The sequence below is a fragment of the Phasianus colchicus genome, chromosome 1 (genome assembly GCF_987193195.1).
Source record: "Phasianus colchicus chromosome 1, bPhaCol1.hap1.1, whole genome shotgun sequence".
NCBI classification, from domain to species: domain Eukaryota; kingdom Metazoa; phylum Chordata; class Aves; order Galliformes; family Phasianidae; genus Phasianus; species Phasianus colchicus.
Window position 1 is genome coordinate 8,686,694 of NC_143436.1, and position 24,193 is coordinate 8,710,886.

The window sequence follows — 24,193 nt, forward strand, 5'->3', positions numbered from 1 at the left end:
CCCATAAAAGTAATAAAGCAGTCAGACTTGTTAAAATTAAAACAGGCCAGTGGCCAAACTTAAAGATATTCTATGTCTGGATGAGAGTGGGGAAAAAAACATTAAAAGCAAAAACAGAGTAATAGGTGGCTACATCTGGCAATGGCTTTGCTGTGAAATGTTTTTCAGAGAACAGGTGGGAAGAAATTTCTCAATTGGAGAGGAGAAGAAATCACAGTGTAGCAGAACTGTGATTTTTAGAGGGATGCAAAGGAGTTGGAGGCTGCTCAGCACCATGGGGTGCTTACTTTATCAACCTGCTATATTTGGAAGCTCAGATTGCTGAGGCAGATTAGAAACTCTGAGCCTGGTAAGCCATTGCTAATGGGAGATTTCCAGTGCTCACCTATGTCACGTTGGCTTTGAGGATGTTTCTGCTGTAGCTGAGGTGTGCTTCCAGCTTGTAGGGATGTATCTGAGCTACTCTGGGTGCTGAGGATGGAAGCTAAAGCATCTCATGATGCTGGATTATTTGGTTGAACCTGAGCTCTATGCAGGTATATTCATCTTCTACAAGTAGCCCAGACTACTAGTTTAAACTACTAGTTTAAAGCTGGCCAATGGTGCAGATGGAGCTGTGAGCTGCAGTGGATGTCTGCAATACAGCTACCAAGAACTGTGCTTGTTCCTTGGTAGAACTGTGTTACAGGGGAGAGGATTTTGGTGATGGTAGCTAGCAGAGCTTGGGGGTACATGTGTGACCATGTGCAAAAATCCATCTGTAGAGTCTTCATTACAAGCAAATACCAGAAAAAGTGACAAATTCCGTGCAGTGGTTTTCAGTTGTACAGTAGAATTGAAAGTCAGGTAGAAAAGAAGTTAAAAAAAAAATAAAAAAAAATCCATCTCTTCCATGAAGGAACTTAGCACAGTAAGGGCAAAGACAATGGAAAAACTCTGTTCAAGAGCAAGGCCATGCTGCATAACCCCCTTGTGAGCCTTGAAGCTCCTCTGTTGACATGGCTACCCACACACAGGCTTAGGGCATTCAGGGGGAAAGACATCTATTGGGTCCATCTCTCCTGGAAACTTCATCTGGCTGCTTAAAGCTGGAAGGATTTACACAGAAGAAAAAGGGGAGATGGAGACTTGAGTCTTCTACCCAAATGCAGAAGGAGAGAACAAAACCACTACTTTTGAGGATCCCTCTGTCCCCTTCCTGCCTGCAAAGGGGTCTCATGCTGGGGCAGATCTCTGAAGTGCAGTTTGAGACGGTGGGTGTGAGAGCAACCTGAATTGCTGACACCAGGCTGCTCTCTATAATTTCAATCAGTTGTCCTGATACGAAATAGAAAAAAAAAGTTCTGCACGTGAGGCAGATTCAGAGGGTTTCAGTATTCTTTGCTTTGCTTTTCTCCAGCCTTGAGTAGATAATAGATAATTTTTATCTTATGTGATATGGATGATGGGATGGATCTGTTTCAGATTTGTTATTTATATATTCTGGTTGCTTTATAGGCGGATTTCAACATGACAATTAACGACTGTTTTTTTCTGTTCTTGAAGGTTGTGTAATGAGATGCAGAGGGGAAAACACAAATTTATTTGAGTATATTAGGGTTATTGAGAATGTGTTATATTTCGTGTATGGCTGTGGATTAGATAGCATCTTCTTAAGTTTGCTGTATTTCTGAGACAAGTAGTTTTTCTTTCCAGTGTTCTGTTAGTTGGGCTTCTAAACCACAAGTTGAGCCATAAAGACGTTTTTTGAACCATAAAGATATTAATTCCAATGCAATCAAGATGTTACTTGCAATTCCATGCAAAATACGAAAGGCTTTAATGATTTTTAGGTAGGACTTTATTAACATCCAAATGGAGAGCTATGGTTAGCAGTAAGAGAAATATTAATTCCATTGCTGTTAGTTTTTCTGTAAGTAGAGGAGAATTAAAAGTGTTCTCTTTGTGAGCCAGCAAAATATTTGCAGGGATGCACTAACCTGAGCCAGAGCCAGCGTGGGCCTCCCCTTAGCCTAAATTGACCAAGGTGGAAGTCTGTCTGGCTGCTGTAGGTCAGAGACAAAGCACTGGGACCAATCCTGCTAGTAAACAAAAGCATATTGGAATTTGTGCCCCCTTTCTTTTTCAAATCCCACCTTCTGCTTTTTTTGTGCTTGCTCTGCAATGATCCACAGTGATCATCAGAGCAGTAATAGTTCTTCATGTGGCAGCTACTTCCTTTCTCGTTTAATTATAACTGAGTTTGCTAATCACAGTCTTGATTAATGATCTTAATATGCAAATGCTATGATGAAACTGAAACTCTTTGTAATTGCTTGCAGACAGATTACCACTTCGAGTACACGGAGTGTGACAGCAGTGGTTCCAGATGGAGGGTGGCTGTCCCGAATCCGTCGGCAGAGTGCTCTGGACTACCTGACCCCGTGAAAGGGAAGGAATGCAGTATGTTGGCACTTTCCATATTACAGATCGCTCCTGTCTGTTTCTGCTAGTTTACCCTACATGGCAGTGATGCTAACAAAGCCCTCTTTGAAAAGGGAAGAGCTTTTAACTCATGATTCTACTTAACTCTGTCGCCAATGTCATGAGTTAGCCCTTCCCTTCTAGGCTTGTATGACCTTCCAACCCTTCCCCTTGTTTCTTGGAGCTGTTGAGCAGGAACTCTCCTTGCAGTGCAGTTCTACACCTCATTAATACCTGCTACAGGTACCCCTGTATGCTAATTTACAGAAAAACCACAACATCCATTGAAGAGTTGTTGTTGCTCGTCTTGAGCTGCGATACCTTTAACTGCTGCAGCTCTCCTGTTTATCTGTAGTAGCAGCCAAAATGGTGACCAACAGTGGCCAAATTGTATTTGCCATGTTCTCATGTCCATGTTCTCATCACCTGTATTATTTAACTGACAATAAGTTAAATGCGTAAGTAATGGTAAATGTCCTATTTTCCAGTGTTATTTTCGTGATGAAGCTCTTGCTTTTTTTATCTGTTTATTTATAACAAGTCGGAGGGTTTGCATATCACTTGGTCCTCTTCCTTTTCCAATACGTTAAGACACTTCATCTTTGCACCTGGGTACATAAATGAACTGCTGCTCTGTAAATACATGTGAACTATTCCTCGCTATTGCAGCTTCCCAAGCTGAATGCCCTTTCCCATCTCACATCCTTGCTCTAGCAATTCTCTTCACAACAAATCTTAGCAGTACTTTATTTTCTCAGTAATTTCTACCAAGGGCTGTAAATCATTATGTCTGACAAACGAGAAGAATGATGGCAGTGTCCTTTCAGTTCTGCTGTAGCAGAGATGACTTTTTATTCACTTCTGACTCTTCCTGTAAAGGTTTATTGCTTGTTTCATTACACGGTGTGCTCCAGCATTGGGCACATAAATGTTTTTTGTAGCACTGTTGACCACAGTAAGATTTCTGACTGCCTGCAAGCATCAGCTGAAAAGTTGCATGTGTCGTTCCTGGTGCTTGGGTTTTGTTTCTGAGGTTTTAAATGTGGAATCTCTGTAAACCTAAGGGATTTGTTATTCAATTACAGAACTGTAGAAGTCGGTAGCACTTCAGGGGAACCCATAATTCATCCCTCACCCCAAACAGCTGTAATACCTGTGATTGTGTAATTTGTGGCCAGGGTCCTCTGATGATGAAGTGCCCACGAACTCTCCAGATATTTACTCATATATTTTGTTCTATTCATTTTTCCCTCCAGTTACAGTTTTTTTCCTGCTTTTGAATCTCTCTTGCTGTACTTCAAGCCTTTTACTTTTTCTGTCTGGGCTGTAAGGAGCAGTTAGTGTTATCCCTCTTGACACACAGTCACTTCTGGTGTATGCTGAAGGATGTGGGCATAATTTGTTTTTTCTGATGTACACTATTTCTTTGTAAAAAACATTTTGATAAATGGTTTAAGGTCTAGAAGCATGACATTCTTCACAGCTTTCTGGTACAACTTTCAACAAAGGGTTCATATACTTTGTTTCATCTTCACTAATTTGTGTGTTGTTGCTCTTAAATCAACTCCAGAAAAAATTCGTCTGTTTTATAACCATGGATGAATCTTTGTCTGTTATATCTTTTTCTGTTAGACAGAGGAGATCTTTACTGTGTTGATCGGCTGTGATATAATATACAAAATACAGGATTCTGTTCAATACACTGGAAAACTCATCTCAGTAGATGCTTTTCCTCCCTATAGTGTTGCTTTTAAGTCCCATGGCAATTCAGCTGGTTTGAGAAGCAATTGGATAGTTCTGCTTTCAGGGCTTCTGGGAATGCAGCAGAATTAATGTAGGTTTTTTTTTTTTTTCCTCCTCTTTTCCCTGTAGTATATTATAGCTTCAGGAGATGTCTGGCTATATCCTGATTGCACAAGTCATTTTAGATTTCACATCTCTTAGTCTTTCACCTTTTGCTTTAAGGGCAGCTAATCTATCTGGCTGAAAACATGGTTCTACCAGCAGCAGTTAGTTACTGTCAGAGTACGCTTGGAATGTCCCTCCCATTTGGCCTGGCTAACCTGATGGGTTTTATTGCAAAATGTCTGAACCTTTTCTAAAATCATTTTGTCCTAAAGCACATCAAGAACTGCTGTAAGTTTGGCACATCCTTTGAAATGAGTCTTTCTGGCCTTTCTACATTCTTCAGATTCTGATGCATCTTGTAGATTCTCCCCTATGCCTGAGTGTCCTGATTGGTCTTCTACTGATGTTTGGTGGAGTCCTGGGCTCCCTTAGATACTTTTATCTTTCCTTTAGCCTACAGACCAAAGGTCTGCAGTATAATCACCACAGGTAAGATCATGTCCAGCTTTGGATATCCATTATTTTTAGAAGACGTAAAATCATTAGGGTTTTGGAAAGATTATCTAGTCCAACCATCAGACTATGCCTGTGACTGCTCTAGATCATGTCCCTCAGTGCCATATCTACCCTTTTCCTGAACACCTCCAGGGATGGTGACTTCACTACTCCCTGGGCAGCCTATGCCAATGCCTCACCACTCTGAGAAGAAGATTTTCCTAATATCCAACCTGAACCTCCCCTCGTGCAAACTTAAGGCCATTACTTCTCATCTTATCATGGTTAGCTGGGAAGGAACTATATAGGATCTAGTAGTCCTAAGATATAGTTGAGCCAACTATCCTACTACTTTTAAGAAGGGATTACAGTTGTAGAGTAGCATGAGTTCTGAGGGCCTTTTTTCTTTTTTTTTTTTTTTGTCTCCTTGAGGCTGGCAAAGCCCTCAATGGTCCCTGCTGGTGTTAAGACACAGTAGATATAGAGGAATGTGAGTGGGAATGTGTTTTTTTTTCGAACACATCTGCTGTTGCTGCTGATTTCATGATGTTTTGTTTGCAGTTGTTTTCATCTATTTGGAAATGCTTGCCACTTAAGAATATCTTCTACTGATCTTTGCTGCTCCCTGGAAACAGAATTGACTTGTAAGCTGTCATTAATTTTGGGAATACTGCATAAACCTCTCTAGTTTCCAACTGCTCAGCAGTCACTTTGTTTAAATTGTGCCTGAACCCGGAACTGGAAAGGTGATACAACAATATGTTAAACATCTCCAATCATCTCCATAAATATGCCTAGACTGTGGTCTCCAGTGGAGTGCAAAGACTCTTTGAGATTGCTAAAAATGTATTAGATCAGGCGTTCTGCATATCTGGAACAATCTAACTGTGGCACAGAGCTCAGCTGGTGTCTCAGGATGTGCTCATTTTCAGGATGTTGTGCTTTACTGCTTTTCATTCAAATGAACCCATTTAAAATTAGGTTGGGTGTCTCCGAGCTCTGCTGCGTTGTGAAGTGTATGCTGCCCTGTGGATGGTGACTCACTCACAGTGCCTGCCAGCATATCCTGGTGTGGCTCTTGTCACCAAATTGTGTCAGGATTGAGACTTTTTTTGGGTCTTCAGAAACTAATCATGACACTTAGCTGCAGAGAAGATGGGGCCCTCTGAGAGCTAGTCACAGGGTTTGGAGTAGGAAGGACTGTTATATTTTGACTGCTTTATGGTCTCAGTATTGGATGAAGGATTTTTGGCCTTTTTTTCTTGTTGTGAGAAGCATAATAACCCACCTTCCTCTCTGGCCATCCTTTCCTCTTCATCTTTACACTCAGTTAGAAAGGAGGAAGGACCCTCATGCACAAGGTGTTTGTGGTGCTGTAGGAGGTGCTGCTGTGCCATGACCCAGATGTGAGAGTGATGATGCAGGAGAAGCTCTGCAGGACAGAATCTCACTTGCAATAATGTGCTGGGACAACATGACCTCTCTAAGATTGACTCCTGCCTGGCAGGAAACCTTCCCCTCTTTTTTTTCTGATCTCCTTGCCCTGTGAGGCTGCAGTCATTGCTGTTTTCAGACTCTGCATTGGGACCAGCCTGCTTTTTGACATTCAGCACACCGTGTTACCTCCAGGCATGGCCACATTAGACTGCTAGGCCACCTCTCCCAGAGGGCACTGCTTTGCTCTTTCTTCCCTCCATGCTCATGCTTCAGAGATGACTCACACTTCTGACACCAGCTCATCACAGTTGCGAGAAATTCTGGAAAGATACAAATGAAATGTGTAACAAAGATTTTGGCTAGGTTAGAAGGCAATATGTGTTACTCCTGAAGCTAGTCTTCATGGATCTCTGCCTCATGCTTACCGTGTCCTCTGCAAGCACCTTGTTGAGGGCCTTTTGGATGATTCTGTGGTTCAGTGGTCATGGTGATGGTTGACTGACAGTTGAACTAGATAATCTTAATGGTCTTTTCCAACCTTTTATTTTTTCTATAGAAGAAAGTGGAAGGACAGAGAGCCTTCTTCTGTCAGTGAGGTTTGGAGTGTCTGAATCACTCCATTACTTCTTGATGATTGGTAGTGTGCTTAACTAATTTGGTCTCACTCATTTTTAATTACCAGAGGTCTCACTCTAATCTCCTTGTGGATCTGATAGCAGCAAAAGAATTTAACTGATAAGGATCACTGCCATCAGAGCAGTATACTTGGCTTTTTAAATGGAAAACCCTGGTGACAGTCAGTGGGAGGAGTTTGCTTTTGGGGCTAAGTCTGAAGACCCATAAGGCTGGTATCTCAGAAGGTGGTTCATTATGGTGTGTGGGCTGATGTAGTTTTTTATATGTACCTTTTGGCCTGATGGTAGGAGCAGAATTTGGTAGTGTTCCCACTGACTCTATGCTACAGTGTGCCATAGTTGTGCTTTTCTGCCAGCCTGAGTGTATGCTGCATGTTTTACACTCAAATTAAATGTCTGAACTCAGAGCCTTCCTTTTCTCCTTGTCTCCTTCCCTACGTCTCTTTGTCTCCTTTCATTCCAGTACAACCCAAATATCTGGTTCAGACAGTGCCCTTACTGTGTACTGGTGCACTGATTTACTCGTCAGAGCTGTTTTCATCAGCGGAAAGGGCTTACAGATTTCACATTTTGACCTCAAATTCTTTTTAACATTAACCCTCTTGTTGCACATCCAAATGCCGTATACAATTACAATGCTTTCATAAGAAAAGAGGCACAAAATTATTGATAATATGGAAGAACTCAGTCATGTTATCAAGAACTCAGTCATTCACAACTCATACAGTGCCATGCAGTTATTAAGGGTTCTGGTTAGAAAATTCCACCCTTACTTTGTACTACTAAGGCAAAAGAAACTTCTGAAATCAGAAATGTGCTTCCATTTTAAGGCAAGGTGTGCAAGTGTGCACTGAATGGTAATCATGTGAAAAGCTCCACTGGCTTTGGAAAACACAATATTCTTAATTACAATGGACTTTTACTGGGGCCTAGGAGCAAATTTTGTCCTGATTTATTGCTACTGAGCTGTTTGTTGAGTTTATTCAAACTTGTGTAATTTGCTTCTAGGAAACACAGGAGGAGATATGGATCTTTCTGCTAATTACAGTGTACTTTAAACACAATTAGGGCAACTGACCTCTTAAGACTTGCAAGTTTTATAACATTTTATGGCAACTGAGATCTGCAGAAATTTTTGTTTTACCATTCCGCTCTTGCAATAGAAGTGTAGAAGAAGTTTAAACTTAACAGAAACATTTAAAGTTCGATATCCTTTCCGTCTTTGTTAAAATTTGGTATCCTGAGCAAGTAAGGAGTGAGCCAGATTCCTATTCCGTAGAAATCAGTGGGCATGTGTGAATTTTATAATGTATGATATATGCACGTACACATCTGTGTGGATGGGTAATATAAACTGAATATGTTTATACTGGGAATACCAGTGTGCTTGTGTTACAGCCTTCTGACATAAAATGTTGGTTTGTAACTGTTCATTGTCAACTTGTGCTTGTATTCAAGCAAATTCTATGCAGTTCTCATGGTACATAATTTGTACTTCCAGGTTTTTACCTAGAATTTTGAAATTTGACTGATGAAGCCTTGAAAATAGCAACAAGAAGTTTTAGTAGTCTCTCCAATGTTTACGTTTTTGTATATGTAGATCATAGTACAATTGAATGATTTGTGTTAGAAAGGAATTTAAAGATCATCTGCTTCCACCTCCCTGCCATGAGCATCACATCAAGTTTCCAAGGGCTCCAATCCAAACTGGCCTTGAATGCCTGCAGGGATGGGACATCCACAGCTTCTCTGGGCAACAGTGCCAATGCCTCGCCACATATAGATGTGAATGTATATACAAATACCCTCAAGTGAATAATGATCCTTATTAATGGCATGTATTTATGTTATGTCAAAATCATTTATTATGGAATCAAAAAATTAATTATCACCACAGTGTTTTTGTCTTAATATGTGAATATAATACCTACTTTTTGAAAGACGTAAGGAAATCTAGAGTTATGACCTCTTGAAGCAAACATGTACATCCCACAAATCATCAGAGAGGTTATTTGCTTATTTGATATTAATTGAGGATTATTTTTTGGTCTCATTAAAGATATTTGAAATGACTGGGATATCTTTTTTTTTCAGCTGTGAAGAGCAAATATGGTAACATCAGCATAGCTCTGAGGACTAGGCATATATATTCTCATTTTTTCTCATGGCTTCAAAGCACTAGATCTCGCCTTCATCAACCTTGATGCACTAATTTTTTTTTTCTTCATTTTTCATGTCATTCAGATATTGCTGCTTTTGGTATTCACCTTGGAAGAAATAATGAGGTCAAGCTATTAATGGCTGCTGGTGTTTAACCATGTCATTTAGTTCTGACATATGCACTTAGATACTTATATGTGGTGACAGATGTTGTTGGGTATCCTGAGCTGTAGGAAAGTGCTATTTTGAGGCAATGTTCAAGTGAAGTATTCAGAAATTCTCTCATTCCTCCATCTTTGAGATCACTTATTCTAACACCTTCTCTTCTCCCCTCTCAGCTGAACAGCCTTCATGAAGCCGCTTGTCAACATATAAGAATCCATCCTTGCGTATGGAAGGTTGCTCTCTCAAACCTGAAAGCTAAAAATATGGATTATTTATGGGCATGATTATTGAGGAAATCTGGGTATTTTTCTGTATGCTTAAGATTTGTCCCTTTTCCTGTTGTGTTCTACCTAGCAGATAAAGATGCATGAGAGAGAAAGACAGTACATGATTCTGGCTTTACAGCTAACTCTGATATGAACAGCAAAGAATTAATACAATAATACCATGAAGTGAAGATGTTGAGTTGGCAGTGGCATGCATGGCAGCTTGAGGGCTGCTACTGAAAGCCTCCAACAGATGTGTATTTTCATTTCTTTTCAAGCATCACTGTTAATGAGCTAATTTCCTGTGTGCATGAGCAATACAGTGTCTCTGGGGAAAAAGTCACACTGTTGACTTTTCAAAGATCCTTTTAGATAATTGTTTTAAAAGTCTGAAGAATTTGCACTGAACTCACCGAGTTTAATTCCCAGGGAAGAGTTACTGAGAACTGTGTGTTGGTTTATGTATTGAGGCTTCCAAGGAGAAGATTGGTCTTAGAGTCTTCCGATGATTCCTTTGCTCTATTTTTGTACACAATACAATTCAATACGTTAGACACATAATCTACTGAATCTGATTTCTATTTTAAATGGAAAGAAACTAGCAAGACCTTAAGATTTGCTGAGGTTGAGGTATAAGAGGCAAACAGAATGTGTGTGTGAGGAAGAGACTGTGATCACATTGAAAATTTTTGCACATCAGCTGAATAGGATGGAGGTAGTTGAGTGTAGACATTTTCATGTGAGTCAATATTTGAGGCCCAGTTGCAATCCAGTCCCTGGATACCTCAAGCTCAAATATAGCTCTTTAGGATCCATTGAGATTTCTTAGTGTTTCCTATCGGTCTACAGTTGCTACACCAGAAGGACATAAATTTCTTCTCATACTTGGGTTGTGTTTGCTAGTCCACTGCAGAAGACATTTCAAATGTCATGAGAAGCCATTTGCACCAACTGCTTTGATTGATGGGCAATTGAAATGGGCCCAGTGGCATCAGTCAGTAGGGAATGGAGGGTTACTCACCTCTAGGTACATTTCCTCTTCTGTTCCCCAACTTTTCCAGTGCTGAGCCATTAGGGTGACTGTAACAGTAGCTCTGTTTGCTAACTTCCTGGGCATGACTGTCTTTCTTCTATGTTCTATTCCTTCATGAATTACCTGAATATTCCAATTCCAAAACCACAGCTGTAAGTATCCATTCGATGAAATAAAAGTGATAATAAACTCCCATATGCCAAGCCAGCTGGGGAAAGTGGTATTGCTCCTGTCAAAGAGGACAACTGGAGAGAACACTGATTTATTTTGTCATTTCTTGGATAAAAGGAAAAAATATTTACACTTAAGAAAAGGAAGTGTCACTTCCAAAGAAGTTACTCTTTTCCAGGTTACCTCCGATTTCAGTGTGATCACATTCCAAGCCCAAAGAAGGCTTGACAGAGTTTTTCTTTAAATTAAGATTCGGCCTGGTTCCTGATAACACATTGGGATATAATGACTGAAGAAAACCAACATCAATTATTCACAGTCTATTGGAGAAGCCTCATATAAATTATTCACGGAAGACATTCTGAAGCTGGCTGAGATTATAGGAAACATTAATAATAAAGCAATGAGTTGTTTCTTCCTTTGTTTTTTTTCTGCTCCTCCTGTACTGTGGTTGGGTGTTGGTTCCATGTTTTGTGGACTACAGTGTCCTAAAGTGGCACTGAACAGATGGCTCAGTTTGCTTTCCCTTGGTCACGTCTTCCCTTCTAGGCTTGTGGCATGCATCTGTTGAAGCCAGCAGCTGTTTGGAGGGACAAATGCTGCCAACCTTATATTGTTTTTCTCGCCTACAATTTTTTCCTTTGCCTATGGGAGGCTAAGATAACTGAGCTCAGTCTGCCTGCAGGAGGTGACAGCATTGCACCTGAAGCCCAGGGGTTTGGCCTCTGAATGAATAATAAAAAAATGGGGGGAGAGAGCTGGAAAGCCAGAGTTTGAGGTTATCTTTGTGTGTACTTTCCCTGATTTAGGTACTCACTGCAGCTCCACTGCTCCCCTTCTAATGTTGTAATCAAGCAAAATCCAGTCCTATATTGTTTTTGTTTTTTAATGGAATGTATTGTGAGCCAGGGGAAGGAAAGCATGCAAACATGCCCACGCTCAGAATAGCTGAAATAATTTTAATTATCACAACTAAGAAATGTCTGAAGGAGAATGTCTGCTGAGAAGGCTGATGGAGAGGGAATTACTGGGCCCGAGTGGTGTGGGGTCAAACTTGCTGAGGGAAGGGGTGACACAGGGCTGCATAAGGGAGGGCAACAGTTGAGTTATGTTGTGGATTTGGCGTTGGAGGATATTGGTCATTGAGATAGTTTTGATTTACCTTGAAGTCCCAAATATTCCTCTTACAGAATAGCAGTATCTGAGAGATATCTGACATGAGAAAACACTGCAGAGGCAAGTTTCGGACCTCAGAAGGAGCAATATATATGTGAGCATCTACTCTTGTTAGTCCAGCTTTGTTCAGTGACTAGCATCAGAAGACTAAGCAATGTGAAATTGTTAGGATCTCTCACTAGAACAAAAACACGCCAAGCAAATTTGACTTAGTCCATTGAAATCACTGGGAGGGCCACAGCTGTACTAAAATGCAGAACATGACCCTGGAGCCTGGCAGTCAAAGAGCATGTGAGGCAAGCCTGCTTATGCTTTCTTTTGCCCTCTGGGGAATCATTTCCATGTCTGCAAAATGATTCTAATGTTCTGTCAGATCTGAAAAAGTAATGTATTGTGTGCACTCCTTGGAAGCAGTTATGCAGGGGGCAGGGCTCCCAACTCAGCATTTCCCGTGTTCATGTCATGTCCCAGGAGGGGTACAATACCATCACTCTTGACTCACAGAGCTTAAGAGGAGGGGGATTAATTAGTTTCACTAGCTTGACCTCAAAGGTCATTAAAATGCATCCTGTTATGCCAATGGTGTGGCAGATAATTTGGTTTGTGTTTTTCTTCCTCATGATATCCATTTATGGTATAAAACACTTGACAGACAGAAGGTCCATCACATACCATGGCAGATTGTTAGAGTGATCAGTTATTCTTGCTATTAAAAATGTGCATTCTAATGTGCTTCCAGTTTGAATTTGTCTGGCTTTAGCTTCTAGAAGGTAGCTCTTCTTATGCAGTCCTCTGGTTAAAGGGTCTGGTGGGGTCCTATGCCTTCTTCCTCTAGAGTTATTTATTTTTATCAAATTGACTCTCAATCTTCTCTTGATAAACTAAACAGACTAACCACTTCAGATATCTCACTGCAACACATTATCCCTAATTTTGAAAGCATTTAAAGTTTTGTTTGTTTCTTTTTTCTTTTCCTTTTTTTTTCATGCATTAAAAATGCAGAAGCAGGACTGTATTTAGTATTGGAACAACCCTCTTGCCTCTGATACACAGGTTTCATTCTACACGTTACTTCTACCTGCAGACCTCATTAGCACCTTTCTGCACATAGTGAAAGCTCCTGATGAATGGTGGGTCCACTTCAGCCTTCAGATTTCTTCTCTCTGGGATGCATTTCTATCTTTTGAAAGCAGTGCTGGAGCTCCTTGACTTGGAGTTGGCTTGGGATCACCAGCAGACCCACTTGTGCTGCTTCTAGGCTTACCACTCAGTCTCTCGTAAGCCAATTTTAATCTGTTTTTTTTTCTGCAGACTGCTGATAAAAACGTGACTCAGTGCCGTGGCAGGCAGAACTGCTTCCATCCCCCCTGCTTGGCGGTGATCTCACACTGACAGCTCTGTTTGAGATCAGTTTCTCATGCATTTCTTAATCCATTTAAGCTGTGCTTTACTGGTATTGTGTGGTGCTACCTTTTTTTTTTTTTTTGTCAGAATGACATGCCAAACTTAGTTAAATGTTTTGGAAAGCTGAAGTCTATTATATCCACACAGTCACCTTTATCAAGTGACTTGTAATCCTTTTAAAGAATGGAGTGAGGTCTGTTTGCCAAGACTTACACAATGGTTTTGGTGAGTATTAGCACTGTAGCTCTCTTTAATTTTTCATGAAGTGAATTTGTGTCAGCTTTATTGCATACATGGATGGATGTACGTGGCTGCACGTGTCTACCTAACAGTACGTTGCAACACCCTTTGTGACTGAGGCTGGTTCCCTGTACAACCCACAACAAAACTTTTTCACTTTTTTTTTTTTTATTTCATAGACAGGCAAAAGATCAAATACGTTCTTCCCAATGTGCATTGCTTTGTCAGTCAGTGTGTTACACTCAGGCTGATATTTGAAAAGGTTAACAGAACAGGGAGGGATTAATATCAGGGAGAGAGAGGTGATTATCCCCCTCTACTCAGCTCTTGTGAGGCCCCATCTGCAGTACTGCATCCAGGCCTGGGGCTCCCAGCTCAGGAGGGTATGGATCTTTTGGAGAGGATACAGAGGAGGCCGCTAAGATGATCAGAGGGCTGGAGCACCTCTCCTATGAGGAAAGATTGAGGGAACTGGGATTGTTTAGCTTGGAGAAGAGAAGGCTCCATAGAGACCTCATTGCAGCCTTCCAGTACTTGAAGGGAGCGTATAAACAGGAGGGGGCATGGCTGTATACAAGGGCGGATAGTAATAGGACAAGGGGGAATGGCTTTAAACTGAGACAGGGGAGGGTGAGGTTAGATATTAGGAGGAAGTTTTTCACTCAGAGGATGGTGAAGCACTGGAACAGGTTGCCCAAGGAGGCTGTGGATGCCCCATCCCTGGAGGCATTCAAGGCCAGGCTGGATGTGGCTCTGGGCAGCCTGCTCTGCTGGTTGGCGACCCTGCACATAGCAGGGGGCTTGAGACTAGATGATCATTGTGGTCCTTTTCAACCCAGCCTGTTCTATGATTCTATGACAGCTTGCAGTTGGAGAGGGAGAGCAAGGATGTGCTTTACGGCAGCGATGTCCAAAGCTGATCAATTGATTGTGGAAAAAATTTTGAAAATTGCCAACGTGATTCAACAGCCGTAGTTTTATTTTCCAAAAAAAGTATACATCTAAGGAACTATTCAGTAGAGATATTGTCTCCAAAAAGAAAGTATCAAATGCTTAAGCAAAGTGTCCCTGGAGCCAGGGATGGGTGGTGGTCACCAAAGGTACATCTAAGCAGGAGGATTAATCTTCTCTGAAGCAAGAGAGGATGACAAGTGAGACAGTACACTCAGAACAGTTAGGTTGCTCTAAAAGTAATGCCTTCAATTTTTTCTTTGGAAACTACAACAGGTAGAAAGAGCATAACATTATTTGATAGAGCAAATTCTCGGCTGCAAAACGTTTTTCAACATAGTCACCACTATTAGCTGTGCATTTTCATCAGCAATGAACAAGAGCTTGCATGTCACGCTCGTAATAATCTGCACCAGCAGATGTGTCCCTCTGTTTCACAGCTGCTATGATTGCATCATTGCTAGGAAAATGTTGCCCACCAGTCCATCTTTCGTTAGCTTGAACAGAAGGAAGTCAGAAGGTGCCAAATCCAGACTATATGGTGGATGTAGATGACAGTCCAGACAAGATTGGCAGTGTGCTCCATAGTCTTCAAATTGATATGGGATCTGGTGTTATTGTGTTGCAAGAGAAAGACTGTCTTCTTCTCTGGTCTGACTCTGGAAGTGTGACCATCCAGCCTAGTCAGTGTTGTGATGTGGTCAGAGTGGATGGGTTGTTCCAGTTCCAAGAAATACAGCAGGATCACCCCTTTCCTATCCCAAAAGACAATGCACATCACTTTACCCACTGAGGGCTACATCTTGAACTTTTTCTTTGATGAGGAATTCACATATCACCCCTCTGTGAATAGCAGTTTGGACTCTTGCTTGTAGTGGTGACACCACAACTTATCACCAGTAATTATGTGATTGGGGAAACTGTCACTTTCAGCCTCGTATTGGTTCAATAAGTCCTGGCAAAGTTGTGTATGGTGTCCTTTCTGTTCCTATATGAGCACTCATGGGACCCACCTGACACAAACTATGATGCTTAATGTTTCCATCGTTGTTTCCAACTCACTGAAGTCACTGTGAGTGACATCTACTCTCTGGGATCCCTCTTGGCACGGGTACAGCATGCCCTCTTCCAGCTGAGATAGACTCCTGAATTGATGTTGCTGAGACAGCTCTTGGTCTCCCTGCTTGCTGGAAGTGCAAGCTGTAGAAGAGAACATCTCAGTGCTTGGCACACACTGTCTTTCCTCCCCATCCCCCTGCTACTGACCACCTGGAACGGGACCAAATGGTGCATCTGTTTCAGTGTCAAAAGTGGTTCTTGTTGCTATTAGCCACGTTCAGCCCCAAATTGAACCTGGCAAGCAGCTGGCATGCTCAGAGCTAGTTTGCTTGCAGATGTGTGTGTTTTGACAGGAAGTGCTGCAGCCTTTGAAGTGTGATGCTTAGAAAATAGAAAGAAGGTAATTTCCCACCTAAAAAGGTTCATCTCTCACATGGGAGGTGAGCAGTGGATGGCAGTGTAGTCTGCAGCAGCCAGTTTGATTTCTTGAACACTTTTTTACTCTCTCTAAAATGATCAAGCTGCAAGGAGTTAAAAGATCTTAATTCAGTTAAAGTAATAATCTCTGATCAACCTCACTACAATTGAGGAGGCTCTGCTGCCTGCTGCACCTCCTTCATGATAGCAAGATTCCCTTGATTACTGTCTTCTTATTCAAAATTCACAAATCTGGATGTGTGGTTAAGCAGCACTCAGTTTCCTGCAATTGAACTTTCTTTAAAAAACGCTGGAGCTGTTAAAAGATCTGAATGTCATAAAAGAGCTTGCTTTTTTATTTCCTTTCCTAATGGTTTATCTCTGGAACCTTCAAGAGAAAAATAAGGCAGGATTTATCAACAGTGCTAAAGCAGTGAGCAGGGACACCACTGCAAATGTAAAAAGCTGTACAGTCGGTGGTCTCACTTCAGGCAGACACATAGGAAAGTGCTTGCTGCTTTTCTCTGGGTGCTTGAAGAATGCATACATCCCAGCACCAGCTCTGCTGGCTCTTTCCTTCTTGGTGTGTCACTCATGAGTGATGGGTTAGGAGAACAGGTTTGTTGACTTGATTTTCACTAGTTGAGATTGAGAGCATGTCAATATGACCAAGAAGAGATAATGACCCTTTGGCAGAGCTTTCAATCAAAATGGACTTTTTATCTGCATTCCAGTGTTGCCTGTCAAGGGCAATTACACAAAGAAATGCATTGGGAGGCCAGCTCAGAAGTGGGAGCCTGAGCTGGAGGTTGGATTTGGGTAGAAATTGCTATTACGCAGCCACATCTTTATCAGTGTACTTAACAGTCAAACAAGTTTTTCTGCAGTTAGATAAACGTCAGCACATCCATAAAACCACATATGCTGCAGCTTCAGCTGGCGTCAGTTGTTTTGGGCCAGTTTCACCACTTCGGCTAGCAGTCCTACAGCTTTTCAGACTGTGAGTCTCTTAAAGTGAGTTTATGGAATGTCTGCCACTGCACAATGTAGCACACATGAAATATTCAGTAAGAGTTCCCAGCATTTCTTGGGCTGAGTTGTGTGATTTGCTCTGAGTCCTACTTTGGCTAGACTGGCAGAGTTGAGTTTATAAACCCAGCAACACAAGAGATAAATGCTGCAGAAAGTGCTCATTTGGTTTCCATCCAGGGCATTCAGTCTCAGAGAGGATGTGATGCACTGCAGGGCTGGAAGAGAGTGGGATTATCACTTTGTGAACGTGTTTTCTAAATTATACTTCCCCTACTTACATATGTTTAACTACTCTCTTTGCTACACTGGTAACCAGTATGTATTTTCTCAGCATCTTAATAGCACCACAGTCAACCTCATTTCTTAGATGTGGGCTATTTGTTGGTCTTGGCTGGTCTGTAGGATGAAAGGTAATGGCTTTAAGTTGCAGTAGGGGGTGGTTCAGGTTGGATATCTTCTCAGAAAGAGTGGTGAGGCATTGGAACAGGCTGCCCAGGGAGGTGATGAAGTCTTATCCATGAAGGTTTTCAAGAAGAGGGTAGATGTTGCATTGAGTGACATGGTTTAGTGGGCATGGTTGGTGGTAATGGGTTGGTGATTGGACTAGGTGATTCTGCTGCTCTTTTCCATCCTTAATGATTCTATGATCAGGCAAGATATTCAAGGGTTACTTGGCAGTCCATGAGAAGTGTAGAGAGTTGTGGATTAGGTGTTCAGCTCTCGGCCTGGATTTGTAGTGTTATATTATGCTCAATGGGACGCTGTGTTTCTTAGCTACCATAAAGTGGGTAATATGAGTCTGCTCTGTCTCTCAGGTGCCATAATTTTAACTGAGTTCAAGATGTAGCAAGTAAGTGAATGAGAGCGAGAAAAACTCTATTACAAGCTTTCACTTTCACAAATTGCTTTTGAGAGCAGTCTGTGGCTAGAGATTTCATTTCTAAACCTTGTTTTGCCAGTGGAGACAAGCTGTGAATCAGGAGCCATCAGGAGATTTGGTTCCAGTGCCACCATACTGGTGAAAAAGTACGTACAGGAGAGCATCTGAATTTTGTAGCCTTTGTTGAGGGATCACCTATTGTGTTCCTAAGATCTGGACATTCCCATTTGGTTCCCATCGGTTCACTCATAATTCATTAAGTAGCAAAGAATTAATGGAAATTAATTGGGATTTTTTTTTCTTATTAATATGTTGGTAATGACTGTCTCCCTAGCTTTCTCCTGTGCCTCTGGCGAATACTTGGAGATGAAGAACCAGGTGTGCAGCAAATGTGCTGAGGGGACCTACTCGCTGGGCAGTGGGATCAAGTTTGATGAGTGGGACGAGCTGCCAGCAGGATTTTCCAATGTGGCAACATTCATGGACACAGCAGTGGGCTCAGTTGAGAATAAAGCCAACAGCTGCAACAAGTAAGAAGTTCTGCGTGTGCCTGGGTTATGCAGCAGTCACGAGCCTGTGCTTAAAATGAGCTCCTGGCCCACATGCTGCAGATCTTTTCTCAGCACTTACTGTGCATTTGGAAGAGGGGTCCTACCTTGGGTGCAGGTGTGGTGTAGACACAGCTGGTGTGAGAGAGCATTTTGTCTTGCATGAATTTTAGGAGTGCTTTAAATGTCATTTGTCTTGTAGTAAATGGTTGATCTACCAGTGAAGTGGTGTGGCCTTTCCAAGGTGTTCTCTTGGGAACAGTATTCAGAGTCCTTAAGGTTTGGGATTTGACAAAAGCAATGTCATTACGAAAATCTCAGCTCCAGAAACATACAGGGAAATTACTTGTCTATCTGAAGTGAAAACCCATACCAAACCACACAATACAGTGGGAGGCATAGGTACAGGGAATGCTGCAGACACTGCAAAGCCCTGCTGTGGTTACCTTGTTCCTCTCAGCTGCACAAAGTCAGCTTAATGATTTACCTAAGCTCTCCAAGAGGGCAAACAGCCCCAGTAATGTCAGGACTGGGAAGGAAAAGTTTTAGCCATTTCTTTGCTGTAATTATGGTCTCCTTGGACTCATCAGCAGATCATGAGCCTAAGACCAGCCTGGAGCTGTGCTCTTTTGTAACTGGAAAGCTCCAAAGTTATGGTGTAGTAAATGTGGCTAAAAGGTACTTTCAAAGCCTATTTAGAGACCCACGATGGCTACAGAAGGCTGTTTCTGAATATGACTGAAAGTGTCTTGGACTGGTTGCTAACAAACCTTTCCTGTGCAGATTGGGTCCTAAATTTCAGTAGCATATCTGTCCTCATACACAGTTTTAATGATAAATATTATTTTTCAGTGAAAAACAAAAGGCTCCTCAGTAATAAAGCTATAAATCCACTGCATTTAGCTACTGTGGGATTTGGGGTTCTTTATTGTGTTAATACATTTTTGTACTGTATTGTAAGAAAAGTCTCCTCGGTGCCTACGATCTGAGCTCAGGCTTGTTTTGTTTGTACTTACCAGTTCCTCATGGACACCACGAGGGAATTACATCGAGTCAAACAGGGATGATTGTACAGTTTCTCTCATCTACGCCGTGCACCTGAAGAAGTCCGGTTCTGTCTTCTTTGAATACCAATATATTGACAACAACATCTTCTTTGAATTTTTCGTAAGGCCTTTTTTATGATGAACCCAACCTTGCATTGTAAGATTTCAGTCTGGAAAAGAACAGCAAAACTAGCTTTTTCATAGGTCTGAAATAGGAGCAGCCTGGCTGGGCTTTCACCATGTTGGATCCAAATTATTGAAATAATCTGATGGGACCTGTGTGGGAAAGGCATCCTCCTCTTCCCATGTGGATGGACTGGTTGGGGTATGGGAAACCAGGAGGTTCACAGCACTGGGCTATGTGGTGCAGCGTAGTTGCCCCAATCTTCCCTTCTTCTTGGTAAGGAAGTAACAAATATGCATTCTGTTGTCAGATGAATGTAACAAGATCGTGAATCTTAGATCCAGTTGCTTTAATGGCTGACTGATCTGCTCCCACAAAGGAACAAATGTATTGGTTCTCTGAATGCTAGATTTGAATATGGCTTTTTGTTACTTTTGGCCATGTCCCTCTGATTCACATCCTTACATTTGTCATTTCCTTCTCAGTGAAGCTGCAGCCTTTCACAGAAATGCCTAAGTAAATAACTTCTGGTGGTCCCCAGTATTTCAGGGAAACTATATTTGAACTCCTCTAAAAGCTCTTTTAGTTTTTTTTTTTTCTTTTTTCTTTTTTTTTTTTTTCTTTTTTTTTTTTTTCTCCAGCAGGTATTTTTGCTGAAATATATTTAAGGATGATATTCATCATCCTTAAGGGATGGGATGGAATGTAGGGAAGGAACGCCATCCAGAATGATTTTGGCTGGCTTGAGAGGTGGGCCTGTGCAAATCTCAAAGCCAAGTACAATGTTCTGCACCTAGGTCAGAGCAGTCCCAATCACAAATACAAACTGGGTGATGAGTAGATTGGGAGCAGCCAAGTGCTGCACTGCTGGTCTGAGGGTAAACAAGGAGATGTCCTCCAATATGGGATGCAAGTGTGGATACTTCTTGTTAAATACTCAATGCTTCCCTTCCCTTCCTAGGCCTTTTTACATAATAAAGCCCTTTGATTCTTGTGAAAAGATAATGTACTATCTCCATTTTCCATATAGGAAGTCAGACACAAAGATGCTGAGACTGAAACCGTGTAAGATAATTGGATCTCTGCCTTCTATTTAAGTGCTTCTCCCCATTTTGCTTCAGTGCAGTGAGTCTAGATGAGAATTAAGTGTGAAGATATGCAGTTATATGACTTACTTCAGGCAAGATGCGAAGTAACTTTGAGGAAGAGTCTTGACCTCAGATATACTGAATTTCAGCTGAAAGCATTGAAATGACCTTTCTCCCTGCTGGAAGAAAGGCTGAGTATTTGAACTCATGCCTAAAAGGGACTTAGTACCTTTTCTGTAGAGAAGATAGCTGTGAGAAGAAATGAGTGGAAAGCTTTGAGGCCACGTGCCAATCCCTGCTGTTATCCTCCCTGGATTTGGGGCCCACATCCACTGGATTTGAGAGAACTGGGAGTTTTAGGGCTTGGAAGAAGGGAGAAGCAGCCAAGACAAGATGAGCAGCATCCAAATCTGACCAGACAGTGAGAGGGCATGGCTCTTCCTGCCCTTTTTTCATCTGCATCGGGAATGCCATCAGTGGAGGCTGATAACAAGTTTTGAAAGTTTTTTTTCCCCTGTAAATAAGGCAGTTGCTGTCCTAAATATATAGCAACGGGAGCAAAGCTGAATCTTATCATTCCCAGCCAGCAATCGTTAGGCTGACTGAGAGACGTATCTGATTGTGGTCACTGATCTTGTGTTTTTAATTAACAGATACAGAATGACCAGTGCAAAGAGATGGAGTCCACAGCAGACAAATGGGTGAAGCTGACAGACAATGGGGAATGGGGCTCTCATTCTGTAAGTAAAAATTCGTTCACAAATATATATATTTTTTGCATTCATTAATGACTGTAATTTCCTCTGAACAAGCAAGGATCAGATCCTATGAATACATATGAGGCACAACTTGCCTGCTACTGTGGGCAAGGCCACTGCGATCTCTAAGGAGCTGATCCTGAAGCAAATGATAGACATGCAAGAATTTCTATTGATTTCCCTTAATCAAGTGCTGTGTTTATGAGGCTGAACAGATTTACGCAAATCCACATGCCATGGTCACTTGACACGATGGTAATTGAAATCTTCTGCAACATTTGTTTGCTCATAAGACCCTGCCATGCAGCCGTGGGCACAGTGTGTGATGTGCAGGCAGGCAGGGCTGGCTTTTTGTTCCTAAGTGCATGCAGCCAGCTTGTGCTTTCCAACTTACCCTGCTAAAAAACAAGCTGGAAGCACTGAGGTGGCTCCTGTAGCAAACATGAGTGCTCACGTTGGGAACAGCAGCCTTTTCCTTGGCCTATGGCCCGGCCAGCTGAGCTTGCTTAGTGCACAGACCACGTGCAGACTCATTAGCTCGTACTAATGCCTGATTTTCACTAGACTCTCATAGCCCAATTCCCAGAGCCATGGCAGCAAAGGCCCATTGTAGATGACGTGATGGCAGAACAAGAAGGCTTTTTATTGGCATGGAGAACACTCCGCTCTGTTTTCTGTTGTCTGCTTATCTTCCTGGAGGATAAACTGTGTTCCTGAGCCAGCTCTAGTTGGCAGTGCTTGGTACCTCAGGTGCAAGCCTCCCATGAGTCATGTTTGGAGGTGAGAGAGATGGATCAGAAGGAGTGAGTGACACAGACTGAGGAGTGGATCTGGGGCCAGGCCATTGGCTTAGGTGAACCAGAAGATCGACTGAGTTTAAATGGGAGATGGTGCCGTTTGAGCTCGTTGTCTGGAATGTGCACGTGCCTCCACTGACTGTGAGGGTGGCTTGAATGCCTGGCTGAAATGTAGACATGAGCCAGGTGAGATGGCTGTTCTGGCTCCCCTTGAGGCTTTTGTCTGTGCTGCAAATCCTGCCAGCTTCTCTGGTCCCAGTATTCCATTCGCTGCAGCCTCTGCTTTCAGCATGCTAGGTCTGTTACATCTCAACATCTCTATGCCACAACACGATGTTTGGTTCACGTGGTCCAACTTTGGCTGTTACCTGTGGTAACCTAGTTCTCCCCTGGATTGAGGTTGCCTGCGGAGTGGGGGATACAATGTGCTGTGTCTCCTTTTGCTGAGTTTTTGGACTCTCTATCCTGAGTGAAAAAAACTGTTGTCCTGCCAGGGCTGCGCTGCACTGCTGTAAATCTCAATATCCTAGACCCTTGTGCTGGTAGAGTTTATCCCTTTTCTTGGGTGAGGATTGTTGTACAAAAATACAGCACCTTTAGACCAACACTTGTGCTGGCAGAAAACAACTTGTAGAGTACTGGTAGGCATGGTAGAACTTTTCCCAGTTTACAACACAGTCAGAAGCAGCTCTTGGTGTTTTTCCATAAAATTGGAGCATTGAGCAGCTTTTTTAATTACACCCACTTTAGCACTTTTCAAAGATGTTTCCACAGCATCTGCCTAATTGTCTCTCCATTACTTGTCTCACTAAGCAGCTTAGGAAAAGCTTGAGTTGCTGCTTGGATGCGCAAAAACAGAGCAACAGAAGAGAGAAATAAGATGTTTCTTGGAGAGGAGATGCAAACTAACTGTTGTACGTATTGTTGCAGGTAACCTTGAAATCAGGTAGTAATATACTATACTGGAGAACAACAGGGATTCTCATGGGGTCCAAAGTGGTAAAACCAGTTCTGGTGAAAAACATCACAATTGAAGGTAAGAGATATCTGCCTTTTAGGTATTATCTCACTCCTTTGTCACGGTGCTTGACAAGTGCTATTTCTACTGGTGTGCCCTCAAAACCAAAGTGGCTTTTTTAGCCGCCTTGTCCCCTTCCTCTTATTTTAACGCACAGAAACAAAACATGAAAACTTCACTGTCCAAAGTGAAAAGGCTGAACAATGAATTTAGCTGGTACATGAGGCCATCTACTGGAGAAGACTAGCTTGGCAAGCAGAGAGAAAGGAGCAAGGAGGTTTTCTATCATAAAAAGGAGAGGAAAGGAGCAAGGAGGTTTTCTGTTATAAAAAAGGCTTATTGGTGAGCCTCTCAGCAGTGAGAAATAGGCTGACACTTTTATCATAACAGTGGTAGTTAAATTACTGTTTAAATAATTCGTTTAATCTGGAATTGCTCTTTGGTGCCTTTCTGTAAGGGTAATCAAGCTTGGAGTACTTTGTAAGATTCTTACACGGGTCAAGACTTGCACTGAGCAAAGATTGATCAAGATTCAGCACAACCAAAGTTTTTAGAGTGCTTGAAGACTGTGATTTTTAATCCGTGTAATGGCTTGTTTTCCCAGGTACACAGGTTGTTAGTAGTTGGTAGAGCACACATCTCTGTATTTTATTGTTTTACCTGCAAATTACCTTACAGGAGTTGCATATACATCTGAATGCTTCCCATGCAAGCCTGGTACTTACAGCGACAAACCTGGTTCATCTGGCTGCCAAGATTGTCCAAGAAATACTTATTCTGAGAAAGGAGCTAAAGAGTGCACCAAGTGTAAAGAAGAAATCTATTATGCAGGTACATAAATCAAATGGGATTGAGAGAGTGAATATGTGAGGTGTGTTTCTGTATACAGCTGTGAGAATTATCCAACAACAAAATTTAGTGTCCAGTTGATCTGAAGAATGGAAATTAATGTGGAGCTTCTCAAAGCTGCAGAGGACACGTG

The 24,193-nt window shown here is 41.9% G+C and overlaps 1 protein-coding gene across 1 annotated transcript in view; it reads left to right on the forward strand.

Annotated features, from left to right (window-relative positions):
* Window positions 1–24,193, forward strand: part of ELAPOR2 (endosome-lysosome associated apoptosis and autophagy regulator family member 2) — a 98,306-nt gene that overhangs the window by 48,406 nt on the left and 25,707 nt on the right. The window contains exons 2-7 of the mRNA XM_031590603.2: window positions 2,322–2,442; window positions 18,167–18,362; window positions 19,400–19,547; window positions 21,292–21,378; window positions 23,124–23,229; window positions 23,890–24,042. Coding sequence (XP_031446463.2) covers window positions 2,322–2,442; window positions 18,167–18,362; window positions 19,400–19,547; window positions 21,292–21,378; window positions 23,124–23,229; window positions 23,890–24,042 — 811 coding nt within the window. The remainder of the gene's footprint in view (window positions 1–2,321; window positions 2,443–18,166; window positions 18,363–19,399; window positions 19,548–21,291; window positions 21,379–23,123; window positions 23,230–23,889; window positions 24,043–24,193) is intronic.